Raw genomic sequence first — 15,563 nt, forward strand, 5'->3', positions numbered from 1 at the left:
TTCTTCGGGTGTAGACTACTCAGGAGGACGTCATTATCAGGAGAAACAAAACTGCTGTTCTACGGATCTGAGCGTGGAATTTCAGATCCCTTAATGGGGTTGGCAGGTCAGAAAATTTAAAATCGGAAATGGATAGGCTAGGCTAAAGTTTGATATGGTGGGAATTAGTGAAGTTCGGTGGCAGGAGGACTAAGACTTTTGGTCAGGTGAATACAGGGTTATAAATACAAAATCAAGTAGGGGTAATGTAGCAGTAGGTTCAGTAATGAATAAAATAATAGGGGCGCGGGTAAGCTACTACGAACAGCATAGTCAAGGCATTAATGTAGCCAAGATAGAGACGAAGCCCACGCCTACCACAGTAGCACACGTTTACATGCCAACTAGCTCCACAGATGAGGAAGAGATTGAAGAAATGTATATTGACATAAAAGAAATCATACAGATAGTGAAAGGAAAATTTAGTAGTCATGACTGACGGGAATTCGATAATAGGTAAAGGAACACAAGGAAAAGTTGTAGGTGAATATGGAATGGGGTAAGGAATGAATGAGCGAGCCACTTGGTGAAAATTTGCACAGAGCATAACTTAATTATAGCTAACACTTGGTTTAAAAATCAAGTACAAAGCTTGTATACGTGGAAGGGGCCTAAAGACACTGGAAGGTTTCAGATAAATTATATAATGGTATGACAGAGATTTAGAAACCAGTTGTTAAATTCTAAGACATTTCCGGGGGCATATGTGGACTTTGACCACAATCTATTGGTAATGAACTGTAGATTAAAACTGAAGGAAATATGAAAAGATGGGAACTTAAGGAGACGGGACCTGGATAAACTGAAAGAACTAGAGGTTATAGAGAGTTTCAAAGAGAGCATTAGAGAACGATTGGCAAGAATAGGAGAAAAATACTGTAGAAGAAGATGGAGTACCTTTGACAGATGAAACAGTAAGGGCAGCATAGGATCAAGTAGACAAAAATACGAGGGCTAGTAGAAATCCCTGGGTAACAGAAGAGATGTTGAATTTAACTGATGAAAGTAAAAAATATAAATATGCAATAAATGAAGCAGGCAAAAAGAAATATGAATGTCTCAGAAATGAGATTACAGGAAGTGCATAATTGCTAAGCAGGGATGGCTAGAGAACAAATGTGAGAATGTAGATGCATATACCATAAGGGTGAGATAGAAACTGCCTACAGGAAAATTAAAGAGACCTTTGGAGAAAAGAGAACCACTTGTATGAATACCAAGAACTCAGTGGAAAACCTGGGTCTAAGCAAAGAAGAGAAAGTAGAAAGGTGGAATGAGTATATGGAGGGTCTATACAAGGGCGATGTACTTGAGGGCGATATTATGGAAATGGAAGGAGACGTAGATGAAGATGGAATGGGAGATATGATACTGCGTGAAGAGTTTGACAGAACACTGAAAGACCTAAGTCGAAACAAGGTTCTGGGAGTAGACAACATTCTGTTAGAGCTACTGATAGCATTGGGAGAGCCAGCCATGACAAAACTCTACCATCTGGTGAGGAAGATCTATGAGCAGGCGCAGTAACCTCAGACTTCAAGAAGAAATTAACAGTTCCAATCCCAAAGAAAGCAGGTGTTGACACATGTGAAAATTACCAAACTATCAGTTTAATTAGGCACGGCTGCAAAATACTGACACGAATCGCTTGTAGTTGAATCGAAAAAGTGGTAGAAACCGACCTCAGGAAGGATCAGTTTGGATTCCGCAGAAATGTTGGAACACGTGAGGCAATACTGACCTCACGACTTATCTTAGAAGATAGATTAAGGAAAGGCAAACCTACGTTTCTAGCATTTGCAGTCTTTGAGAAAGCTTTTGACAGTCTTGACTGGAATACTCTCTTTCGAATTTTCAAGGTGGCAGGCGTAAAATACAGGGAGCGAAAGGCTATTTACAATTTGTACAGAAACCAAAAGGCAGTTATAAGAGTGCACGGGCGTGAAAGGAAAGCAGTGGTTGGGAAGGGAGTGAGACAGGGTTGTAATCTATCCCCGATGTTATTCAATCTGTATATTGAGCAAGCAGTAAAGCAAAAAAAAAAGTAAAATTTGGAGTAGGAATTAAAATCGATGGAGAAGAAACAAAAACTTTGCGGTTTGCCGATGTCATTGTAATTCTGTCAGAGACAGCAAAGGAACTAGAAGAGCATTTGAAGGGAATTGACAGTGTCTTGAAAGGAAGATATGAGATGAACATCAACAAAAGCAAAACGTAGATAATGGAATGTAGTTGAATTAAATAGGGTAATGCTGACTCAATTGAATTGGGAAGTGAGACACGTAAAATAGTAGATGAGTTTTGCTATCTGGGGAGAAAAAAATAACTGATGATGGTCGCGGTAGGGAGGATATAAAATGTAGATCGGCAATGGCAAGGGAAGCGTTTCTGAAGAAGAGAAATTTGTTAATATCGAATATAGATTTAAGTGTCAGATAGTCATTTCTGAAAATATTTGAATGGAAGTCAAACATGGACGATAAACTGTTTAGACAAGAAGAGAATAGAAGATTTTGAAATTTGGTGCTACAAAAGAATGCTGAAGATTAGGCGAGTAGAAAATATAACTAATGAAGAGGTACTCAATAGAAATGGGGAGAAGAGGAATTTGTGGAACATCTTGACTAGAAGAAGAGATCGGTTGGTAGGACATGTTCTGCGTCATCAAGGGATCACCAACTTAGCACTGGAGGGTAGCATGTAGGGTAAAAACCATAGAGGGAGGCAAAGAGATGAATCCACCATGCAGATTCAGAAGGATGTAGATTGCAATAGTTACTTGGAGATGAAGAAGCTTGTGCAGGATAGAGTGGCATGGAGGGCTGCATCAAACCAGTCTCTTGACTGAAGATCACAACAACATCCGTACAAGATCCAGACTGTGCTGCAACTGAAACTTCACGATCCGAAGCACCGTTCTGAATTTGTTCTTCGATTTCTGGTACGGATCGAAGTTGATAAAGTTTTCCCGGGCAATGTTCTGTGTAAGCCACAGGGTACAGTGAACACAGAGAACTGCTGAATATAGGCTACAGTTAATCCGCATGTTGTGCACGAAGAGCCATTGCACTCGGCGTGGTGGTGACTGTGTGGTGTGGATCCACAAGCACCGTTATTCTCGGTCCTTTCGTCTTTGAAGAGAGTACACGCAGAAGGTCTGATAGGTGTACCGTGAAGCCTGTTCTTTATCGAGACCTCCTTGTACACCGAGTGATTCCTGCTTCACAAGAGCTCAGAGGGTCTGTCAGGTGTATCGTGACGCCTGTACGTTATCAAGGCCTCCTTGTACAGCACGTGATTCCTGCTTTACTAGACCAGGTGAACATCTGCATATTGTAATCTTCCATGAGCTGGTTATCTCCAGAGGTTTTTCAGATGCATGGTCTGGAGGACTACCTGATCTTAACCATTGTGAGGTTTGGCTCTGGGGATATCTAAAAGAATGTGATTATCAGGGACGCGTTCGGTCTCTACCTGATTTTTAGATCAGTACATAGGAACACGTTCCTCAGATTCAACAGAAACTGCTGAGAGCAACTGTTGATGACGCCGTTCTAAGAATGCAGCATCTCGTCAACGTCTCCGGGGTTGAACAAGCTGAGTGAGCAACGGTTGGTAATAAAATAAATAATTTTGCCTTTATCGTTATTTTAACCTTTTCTACTCATGGCACCTTCCAGAAGCATTACATATAGAAATATTTCTTGCATTCACAGCGCTAGAATTGCAACTTTCCAGCGCATTAACGCAAAGGCATATAAACCAAATTGCGTTGCCAGACGATAATTAAAGCTCACACTTGAACTCCCTGAGTAGCTACACATGATTTATAACCACCCAGTACCATGGGGATCCAGAATACAGCTGCGCGAAAACTACAATATATACAGAAAATAGACACATATCAGTGAATAGAGTAGCTTTAGAGGTTTTTATCTTACATTACAGTTACTAATATGGGTATTAGTAACGCAGCAAACATTAGCACGCGAGTGGTATTTGCATGCTTGCGTAACGACAGCAGCCTGCTTTCAAAATCTGATTGTTATTGTACTGTATTGTATGCTAACCGGGATGCCTAGAAACGACGGAGAGGCTCCGTCCCAACCGCAGCCACAGTGGTCCACAGCCCCACGACGACTACCGCAGTCAACTTCACCCCTCTGCCGCTCCACACCGGACCAGTCTTTCAGGGTTACTGTGCGGTTCGGCCCCCGTTGGACCCCCACAGGGATGGTCTCACACCAGAAGAGTGTAACCCCCATGTCTGCGTGGTTAAGTAATGGAGGCATACGCGTATGTCAAGAACTTGTTTGGGCAACAATCGCGGATATAGTGTAGCTGAGGCGGAGTAAGGAGAACCAGCCCGCATTCGCCAAGACAGATGGAAAACCGCGTAAAAACCATCCACAGACTGGCCGGCTCACCGGACCTCGACACAAGTCCGCCGGGAAGATCCGTGACGGGATCCAGGCGCTCCTTCTCAATCCGGAAAGCCGTGGGTTAGACCGAACGGCTAACCGGGCGGGCAATCTGTTTGTTAAGTTTCCTATCTGCACGCACTATAATCTGTTGCAATAATGAGCGTATGATTTGTCTACATATATTGCCACGCTTACCCTTAGTGGTGCGCTCTACCAGTACAGTGCGTTGACTATTTGGAGTAGGAACTTATAGAGGTGCTCTAGCCACCAATCCGGTGTTTTGAAGGCTACGCCATCTACCGGAATTCCTCGAAACTATGGGGGCTGGGGCGGAAATATTCCACCATATGCCAGAACCAATTCCGCATTTCTTCAAACGAAACAGGTCGAAAAAATAAAAGTGTTACATCACTTACTAAATCCCCCTCGTATGTCTTTGAAGTTTCTATGTACTCTTCTGATACACCACAGGTATGTACGAATAACGTTGTACAATGTAATGGGGGACATTCACCTAGGTTTTCCATGGTACCTATGGTAGTAATCGAAGGCACCATGACATCTGTGGACTACGTGAAGATTATTGCGTATCACCTGCTTTCCTTCACGCTTCATGTCTTCCTCGAGGGCGTCGCCATTTTCCAGCAGTATAACTGTGTAGAATATATGAGTCTGGCGATGTACCATCTGACTTTCGGAAAAGCATCATCCACACAATTCCGAAGACGGCAAGAGCTCACAAGTTCGAGAATTATCGCACAATCAGCTTGACAGCTCATGCATCGAAGCTGCTTACAAGAATAATATACAGAAGAATGGAAAAGAAAATTGAGAATGCGCTAGGTGACGATCAGTTCGGCTTTAGGAAAAGTAAAGGGACGAGAGAGGCATTTCTGACGTTACGGCTAATAATGGAAGCAAGGCTAAAGAAAAATCAAGACACTCTCATAGGATTTGTCGACCTGGAAAAATCGTTCGACAATATAAAGTGGTGCAAGCTGTTCGAGATTCTGAAAAAAGTATGGGTAAGCTATAGGGAGAGACGGGTCATATACAATATGTACAACAACTAAAGGGGGAATAATAAGAGTGCACGATCAAGAACCAAGAGCTCGTATTAAGAACAGTGTAAGACAAGGCTGTAGCCTTTCGCCCCTACTCTTCAACCTGTACATCGAGGAAGCAATGATACAAATAAAAGAAAGGTTCAGGAGTGGAATTAAAATACAAGGTGAAAGGATATGAATGATACGATTCGCTGATGACATTGCTATTCTGAGTGAAAGTGAAGAAGAATTAAATGATCTGCTGAACGGAATGAACAGTCTAATGAGTACACAGTATGGTTTGAGAGTAAATCGGAAAAAGACGAAGGTAATGAGAAGTAGTAGAAATGAGAACAGCGAGAAACTTAACATCAAGGTTGATGGTCACGAAGTCAATGAAGTTAAGGAATTCTGCTACCTAGGCAGTAAAATAACCAATGACGGACGGAGCAAGGAGGACATCAAAAGCAGACTCGCTATGGCAAAAAAGGCATATATCAAATACCGGCCTTAATTTGAGGAAGAAATTTCTGAGGATGTACGTCTGGAGTACAGAATTGTATGGTAGTGAAACATGGACTGTGGGGAAACCGTAACAGAAGAGAATCGAAGCATTTGAGATGTGGTGCTATAGACGAATGTTGAAAATTAGGTGGACTGATAAGGTAAGGAATGAGGAGGTTCTACGCAGAATCGGAGAGGAAATGAATATGTGGAAAACACTGATAAGGAGAAGGGACAGGATGATAGGACATCTGCTAAGACATGAGGTAATGACTTCCATGGTACTAGAGGGAGCTGTAGAGGGCAAAAAACTGTAGAGGAAGACAGAGATTGGAATACGTCAAGCAAATAATTGAGGACGTAGGTTGCAAGTGCTACTCTGAGATGAAGAGGTTAGCACAGGAAAGGAATTCGTGGCGGGCCGCATCAAACCAGTCAGTAGACTGATGACCAAAGAAAAAAAAAACTGTACGTCTCGTGAGGTCAGATTCGTGCTACAGTGGTTTGCGGAGTACGATGGCGAACTCGCGTTAAACGTCTTGGCCACCAAACGTGGCTGATCTGAAATCGATGGCACACTTCTAGGACCGGGCGCCAGTTTCACGGCCACAAACCACAGGCTCTTTAAGGGAAACGCGTGATGCGTGAGCTGTTCGTAAACGTCTGGTGCCACATAACCACGGAAACCTACCAAAGTCTTATAGAATCAAACCCACGCAGAATCGGTGCTGTATTACCTTCCAGATGTCGAACAATATGATATGATGACTGTTTTGGCCCATCTGTGTATATCTGTTTAGTTGGACTAGGATTCTGTCCCCACCCTTCCCGAACTGATTGTCAATGTCAATGAAATTCACCAACCACAGTGTAACTTAAGATGTTGTTTAATTTCATTTTGAAGGCTACGAGTTTGAATATTTCACTATGCTATATATGCATCCCTGCACATTCCTGGCGATGGCATGGTGAAATGCTGAAACTGGTAGCCTTCAAAATAAAATAAAATAACACCCTAAGTTACAAGGCTGTTGGTGAAATTCATTGACGTTGTCAGTTACTTAACCAGCCGATGTCCCCTGTCCGTGATGGACAACAGAGACTTCCCGAATCGAGTCCAATGCCTTAGCCACAGCTCGGGGCTCACTGTAGCTTCTGTGCATCAGCACAGCTCAGTCAGTAAAAGCGATGGTGCAGTTTAGCGCACCAGTCCACCACATACCTTAAAAATCAATTTCATAACAGCGTACAACCAATGCAGAATTAACTATTATGTCCATGGTCCAAGACGCCATCGTTTTAAAAGATGGCGGAATGAGAACTGTCCTTTCACCATTAGACTTTAGAGTAAGCATTTCGGTAAGTGGCAACACTTTTGGAAAATAGGAGAGAGGTAATGCTCGAAGCGAACCTTTGGGGGCGAGTTGTGAGACATGCGCGTTGTCCCCGAGAGGCAGTGCTGCATATTTCGACTCCTGCTTCTGCTAGGAAGTTTCAATACTGAGCGTACTCCGTAGCAGATTGAAAACGAATTCTGATAAACTGGGACCGTGGTACCGTCGAAACACTTACATGACGTACTTTGCAGTCTCTTAAGAGGACACATACGGGACAGATTTGCACATTGAGTTTAGTTGTGGTCGTCTGTCACCTGTTTCGTTGACGCACGATTTGAAAAATTTCGTATTACAGTCTTGAGCTACTGGTCAAACACTTTATTGATACAAGCAGTGTCAGTCGTCTGACCATCGTCGTCATAAAAGTAATCGTAGCATAACGTTAGGAGATATATAAAATCGTTATCGTCTTGTGATATATTCATGAATAGCCCATTGTTACCATATCGTATTATAAATTAGATCGTCAGTCTATAAAAACTGCGCTCGATTTATAGACTGACGACGGGATATATATTACCATATGGTAACGGTGTATTATTCATGGTCAGTCGGAGTGGCTGAGCGGTTCCAGGCGCGATCGCTGCGGTCGCAGGTTCGAATCCTGCCTCGGGCATGGCTGTGTGCGATGTCCTTAGGTTACTTAGGTTTAAGTAGTTCTAAGTTCTAGGGGACTGATGACCTCAGAAGTTAAGTCCCATAGTGCTCAGAGCTATTATATATATTATATATTATTCATGTTTTTATCATCTGAACATAACGATTTTATACACTCCTGGAAATGGAAAAAAGAACACATTGACACCGGTGTGTCAGACCCAACATACTTGCTCCGGACACTGCGAGAGGGCTGTACAAGCAATGATCACACGCACGGCACAGCGGACACACCACGAACCGCGGTGTTGGCCGTCGAATGGCGCTAGCTGCGCAGCATTTGTGCACCGCCGCCGTCAGTGTCAGCCAGTTTGCCGTGGCATACGGAGCTCCATCGCAGTCTTTAACACTGGTAGCATGCCGCGACAGCGTGGACGTGAACCGTATGTGCAGTTGACGGACTTTGAGCGAGGGCGTATAGTGGGCATGCGGGAGGCCGGGTGGACGTACCGCCGAATTGCTCAACACGTGAGGCGTGAGGTCACCACAGTACATCAATGTTGTCGCCAGTGGTCGGCGGAAGGTGCACGTGCCCGTCGACCTGGGACCGGACCGCAGCGACGCACGGATGCACGCCAAGACCGTAGGATCCTACGCAGTGCCGTAGGGGACCGCACCGCCCTTTCCCAGCAAATTAGGGACACTGTTGCTCCTGGGGTATCGGCGAGGACCATTCGCAACCGTCTCCATGAAGCTGGGCTACGGTCCCGCACACCGTTAGGCCGTCTTCCGCTCACGCCCCAACATCGTGCAGCCCGCCTCCAGTAGTGTCGCGACAGGCGTGAATGGAGGGACGAATGGAGACGTGTCGTCTTCAGCGATGAGAGTCGCTTCTGCCTTGGTGCCAATGATGGTCGTATGCGTGTTTGGCGCCGTGCAGGTGAGCGCCACAATCAGGACTGCATACGACCGAGGCACACAGGGCCAACACCCGGCATCATGGTGTGGGGAGCGATCTCCTACACTGGCCGTACACCACTGGTGATCGTCGAGGGGACACTGAATAGTGCACGGTACATCCAAACCGTCATCGAACCCATCGTTCTACCATTCCTAGACAGGCAAGGGAACTTGCTGTTCCAACAGGACAATGCACATCCGCATGTATCCCGTGCCACCCAACGTGCTCTAGAAGGTGTATGTCAACTACCCTGGCCAGCAAGATCTCCGGATCTGTCCCCCATTGAGCATGTTTGGGACTGGATGAAGCGTGGTCTCACGCGGTCTGCGCGTCCAGCACGAACGCTGGTCCAACTGAGGCGCCAGGTGGAAATGGCATGGCAAGCCGTTGCACAGGACTACATCTAGCATCTCTACGATCGTCTCCATGGGAGAATAGCAGCCTGCATTGCTGCGAAAGGTGGATATACACTGTACTAGTGCCGACATTGTGCATGCTCTGTTGCCTGTGTCTATGTGCCTGTGGTTCTGTCAGTGTGATCATGTGATGTATCTGACCCCAGGAATGTGTCAATAAAGTTTCCCCTTCCTGGGACAATGAATTCGCGGTGTTCTTATTTCAATTTCCAGGAGTGTATTTCACCTAACATGATGCTGTGAATACTTAATAGAACCTGATGATGGTCAGACAACTGAATCTGGTTGGGTGGATAAAATATTTTACGAGAAGCTCAAGGTGGTATTATGACTTTTTCATATGTATAAAAGCTGTGTGGCACCAATTTCTGAAAATATATGCTGATTTGTTTTTTCCTTGATTCCGCTGAATCGTCCAAGGCAAATTTTGATATGGTTTCTTTGAAAGGGCACGGCCTATTTCCTTCACTATCCCTTCCTGCGGTCGTCTATTACGACCTTCGTTGTCGATAGGACATTAAGCATTACTTTTCTTTTTCTTGAATTTGAGATGTATTATGCACACATTGCTTAACGTATATCACAGACTGCAGGTCTATCCGCTTCAATTTATTCGTGGAATGAAAACAATCGTTACATGAAATTATTCATTACAGTCGTTACACTCATGGATCTACAACGACTAAAGCTGATTATTCTGAAAAGGCTCAAATATTTTCCTTCTCAATAGGTTCGTTCTCATGATTTCATTTATCTTCATACTGACTAATATGACAGTATCCTTTCCTTAATCTGTTTTGAGTTCAGTCTCGTTCAATTATTTTTTTAAATATCACCATGAAAAACTAAAATCAAGCAATATATTTTCTGTATATGTTCAGATGCATTTCTGCAGTCAAGGTACACACTGAAATCCGGGTGCTATTATACTCTGGCACGTCGATTCATGGACCACACCAAAATGGCGCAGGTAGGTGCAAAAGTGGAGTACCATCTGATAATAATTATTTTTCTTTAGGGCTCTAGTTTAGACTGTCACAGCTGCAAAATTTCCACTGATGCCGAGATTTAATGACCGCACTATAAAATGGAGACAGGCTGCACCTTTCTACTTGGATCCTCTAGCAGCTTGCACAGAGATTTCAGAGTGTGCCAGGACTGCATAACTGTATCTGCAAACGAACGGAAATTTAATTCCATAAATTTAGACTTCGGGGTGGTAGAACTTCGAGCAACCCTTGTATTACTGCCTCTGTTCTTGTAACTAAGTAGATACATGCATTTTTGACCAGCTAAATAATTTTAGTTACAAATGAAGCATAGCCCCTGAAGATCCCAGTGCAGCTGTCGAGGTTCAGCGTCTTTAATTTGTGTCGCTCATTCCCAGCTATTATTTGTACCACTATTGCACTGATTATTACATAATTTCATATGTAAGGGAATCTATCAAGTTATCTTTAATTACAAAGTTATAGGGAAGATCAATGACGGAATATTCATATTACAAGCGGATTGCTTTTAGAGCAGTTCGTTAACTGATAATCAAAATTAGTATAAATTCGTCTTGTATCATAATCATTTCATAAAGAAATGATTCAGCTGCTACAGATTTATGAAGCCCTTTAATAAGATTTGGTAGAATGGCACAGCAATTACAATTAAACCACTGAAAAATCATACAGATGATTAACAAGTTCTGGGAAGATTTGTGTCAGTGGCCTAGCATGGGATCAAATTCATATAGAGAATTTAGAGCTTTGTTGTAGTGCATCTTAAATTTAATATGTCCCAACTCTTTACAATAGTATGTAACGTTCATATGTCTGTACATACCCCAACCTAAAATGATGTAGAGTTCAATTCCACTTCTATCAGAAAATAGTGCATTGAAAATTAAATTATGTAGATAGAGAGCTTCCATCAATATCCAGCTATAATTTGCCATTATAAAATATTGCCAAATGCTGAAAACGAGCTTGCAGTCCCAAATATTTCCCTGGAATGAAACAAAAATTATTTAATACACGTTGAATACAATAATTACATTTCTGCTATGTAAACAGATATATACTGCACTTCAAAACTCATACCACAGCAGGTGTAAATATAACTAAACTAAATTTTAAATTTTATATTTTTAAAAAAGCATATGTTTGTAACATATTTTAGGCATTGAAATTAGATGTACGTTAACTATTTAGAGGCGTAATTTAAACCCAATTTTAATTTGTTTCCTTGTTTTCTCCTCTAGTAATCCACATAAACTCACATTTTAGGAAGAGTGAATCACTACAAAAATTATGTGCACCTTCCAGAGGCTTCTTAATTCTACAGATTTCATAGAACTGAACTAAAGTGAGCCTGTATCATTGCACTACTTCTTAATTTCAGTTCATACTAGTTTGCTTTGGGATTTCATCTACCTGTCTTGAGATGGTTATTCTCTCAGAGTTCCATGTTATTTGGAACATTTTTACAGTTCTTGTGCACCTGAGAGGTACATAATTTACATCTCTCAAATTCTTGACCATTTGACCAATAATATATATCCTCTTAAAAATTTTAAAGCAAAGCTTTTATTCAGTCTGATATCTGTACTTCTGGAGAAGTTTTTCCACTACAACAGCCGACATATTCGTCGCGAGAGAAATTTAACAGCTGTACTGAAATTTTTAAAAAATTATACGTCGCTCGTATCACAGTCTTAGCTGCATGCATTTTGCAATAAGATTACTTTTGGTCTTCCGCTATCATCTTCAGATCTATGTAGGTTCGTCAGCAAGACGTCACGTCTGTATCGGAACTACACATCTGAACACCTATTCCGCTGCATCGTGAGTTTCAATTACAATATAGTAACCTGATCAGTGTAGATGAAATATGATTTTACTTTTATTATTAAGCGTAAGCTTCTTTCACACGTGGCATGAGCTGCATGAGAAACTAATGTATTCAATTTTGTATTGCTCTGGTTAGTAATATGTGAATGACCAACAGGTGATGACACACATAGAAATTGTGTGTAGAGTCGTATCTACATCTATAAAACATGTTCAAGCACTGTTCTGTTCAAATAACTGAGACACAGTTACCGGAGTTATTATATTTTTAAACAGTCTATTAAAATCTCTGTTTTAAAATCTCAGTTAATAAAACAAGATTATGTCTTTCAGGGGAACGAATCTAGTACCACCAAAGATTTTTCTATAAGACAATATTTTAAAACAAGCGTCGAATTTTAACTATTTAAGTTGTAACATAACGACGTTGAGCAAAAATGTTAGTAAATTTGAAGCTGCGTGTGGATCAGTTCAAAGAACTTTTAAAAATTTAAAAGCCAGGAAAGAATTGAAAATGAGATTTCAGAAAATAACGGCTTTACCCACATTGCTTTATGTCAACGAAGCCTGAGTGTCAAATCAGTAGCATCTCAGTGAAATTGAATAGATAGAGTGTTAAAGGACATACGGATATATAGTCTATAGAATAAGGATTGAAGATATTGGGAATGAATTACATGGAGGTTCAGTGCGTAATAAAATATTAATAAACAGATGGAACTCGACTGACAATTTACAAAGAATGGTAAATACCAGATTAACCAAGGTTGTGTTGAATTTCATAGCGAGAGAAAGAAGAGACAGATGACGACACAGGGTACGCTGAAGTGAACCATGAAGCTGTAGCGAGCAGAAACGCCTTACCCATGAAGTGTAGAAGAAACAGTGGATCTACATCTCTACTCTTCAATTCGACCTTTCGGTATGTGGTGCTTCTGGTACAACTAACTTTTCATCCTTTCCCTGTTCCACTCGTGTCTGGTGGTTGAGAAGAATGATTGTTGTTAAACCGCAGTACGAGCTCTATGCTGAGTTCGTTCTGCAAGGAAATTAAGAATTAAATATGGTCCTACACACGGTAAATCCGTATTTAGTTCACTAAACCATAGTGTGAAACAGTTTGGAATGCCTTCCCGGAGTTGAGGAACGTGGCATGAACCTGGACGTCTTTTCTACCTCTATAGGCGCTCCGAACCCCATGGACGAGCAGCATAAGCTGCGTTTCGCCATATCTGTTTGCGAATCCATGCTGATTTTTACACGGGAGATGTTCAATGAGCATAATATGTGTTTTTTTTCCATTCGTTAGGTGAAGTGATGCACATGGGGAGGAAATAATTTCTCACAATCCTTCTAGAATATGTCTCCAATGATTTTTCGCCTATGATGTGATCGAACTGTAGTGAAAGTGAGAGAAATTAGTACCATGATGGTTTTAAACGTTAAAAGCCACGCCTTCGCCTACTTTTCACTATCAACCTGTTACACTTAGAAATTATGGCGTAGCGAACGTTGTACTTAGGTACAGATTCCTTAGTAACCACAATCTGAGCTACAGTTAGTATCGTTGGTGTTATGGCCAGCTGTGTACTGGGGTAGTGATTCTTCAGCAAGCAAAGTCTGTAACGATGCTGTCGTACATAGGTGCTAATTCCTTAGTAACCAGTCATACGCAAATTGAAATTTTTTATTGCTGTCAAGACTACTAATATTTTTAACAAAAATATTAATAAGTACTGTATATGGTTCAGATGTCTTTCCACTACTAAGCGATTTTAGTTCATTTTCTGTTTTGCGGCCACTTATTTCACTAGATACTCTTTACATAACCTGTAACCTAACTTCTTTTAAGTCTTTTCTGCATAAATCATAAGTAAACCTAATCTACCTAAGTTCGAATAAACTAAATTTGATATGAAATTAATTTAAAAATACAAAAAGTATTAAATATAACGGAGTAATCCCTTAATGTTGGAGTTCTAATCCAAGGGGAAATCTCTATCACAAATTACCATTTGCGGAGCTAATGACAATATTATTTGATAACACGATAAAACTAGTTCACTCAATGTAGTCAACTATTATCAGTTTTTGACAGATAACATCATCACAATGATTTCTATGTTACATTGTGAACTACTGATATGTTTTGACAAATTATCCACAGATACCTTAGACAAACCGCTACATTTCCTTCATTCTGTCGTCATCCATCTATTACCATTTTATTTATTACGCGTTCCTTCAGAAACATAAGTTGCATTTAAAGATTAGTCTCTGTATATCTTCTGTGTGATTTTTAAATCGAGGTAGTTCAGCTAGTAAACATGTATTTTCAGTGGATTAGATAAAGTCAAGCTGCATATCAAACTGAGGCATGAATAAATGTCTACATTTTTAAGTTTCAACGAACCACTGGCGTAAAGCATCTGATATTCTCAAGGTAAGTATAAGGTGTTCTGGCTTAGGTCAGAGTGTATGGCTTTCTCAGGTATCTGAATTTTCTGGGACGAATGCTCATGCTTATTAGCATGTAATTAGGTGCAAAAGCGTAATAAATTTTCGTACTGAATTTACCTGACACTGGAATGAAGAAAGTAATTTCATTAAAGAGGAACTTAAAGAGGAATACATATTCAAAACACTTTATTGTTACATTTGCTCCACACAATCCCTTAACTTCTATTAACATTTCATATATTATAGCTTTTAGGAACGTATTCTGAATTTTCTATCGTTGTTAAAATAAATTATACTACAGAAATTAAGACTAATACTCTTAAAATTTCAAAACATTCTTGAGATTAGTAGTAATGCCTGTGAAATGTGAGCAATAAACTGTTTCTTTTAAGGCAATATATTACTATGGGATGCTGCAAAGCAATAATACATACCTCTGCAGGCACGTTGAAGTAATATTTGCCACTTCTTTGCACAAGATTACTTGGGAGACCAATAGAAAGAACGAAGAGTGAATCTTTAAGTATTGTAACAAATGCTCTCATAATAAATGAGGCAAATAGATGCATATGTAATATATTACGTGGGCACCGTAACGTCCTGCAATGGATAAAGATAGAAATCAATTAATGGCAAACTATTAGCAAATTAAAAATGTTTTCTTTGCCGCCCTGTGTTTCGTTTAGTAACACATAAAAATACAATTTAAATGATAGTTCCACTTTATTACAGAAATAATCCTCCTGTCAATGAAAGACAACAAATTGATGACGTGATACAATATTCTTATAACCACAATAATATTTAATTATTATTGAATTTTCCATCTTAAGTACATAGCAGTTAAAGAATTCTTTTACAACAGACGCTTTTCGAATT

General features: G+C 40.8%; 1 protein-coding gene across 6 annotated transcripts in view; it reads right to left on the reverse strand.

The window, feature by feature from the left end:
- Window positions 1-15,563, reverse strand: part of LOC126091870 (parathyroid hormone/parathyroid hormone-related peptide receptor-like) — a 509,713-nt gene that overhangs the window by 37,606 nt on the left and 456,544 nt on the right. For all 6 annotated transcript variants that reach the window (XM_049907163.1, XM_049907181.1, XM_049907197.1 and 3 more), the window contains 2 exons: window positions 15,119-15,284; window positions 11,218-11,380 (listed from right to left, as the gene is read on the reverse strand). In XM_049907163.1, the coding sequence (XP_049763120.1) occupies window positions 11,218-11,380; window positions 15,119-15,284 (329 nt within the window). The remainder of the gene's footprint in view (window positions 1-11,217; window positions 11,381-15,118; window positions 15,285-15,563) is intronic.

This window comes from Schistocerca cancellata, chromosome 1 (assembly GCF_023864275.1).
Source record: "Schistocerca cancellata isolate TAMUIC-IGC-003103 chromosome 1, iqSchCanc2.1, whole genome shotgun sequence".
NCBI classification, from domain to species: Eukaryota; Metazoa; Arthropoda; class Insecta; order Orthoptera; family Acrididae; genus Schistocerca; species Schistocerca cancellata.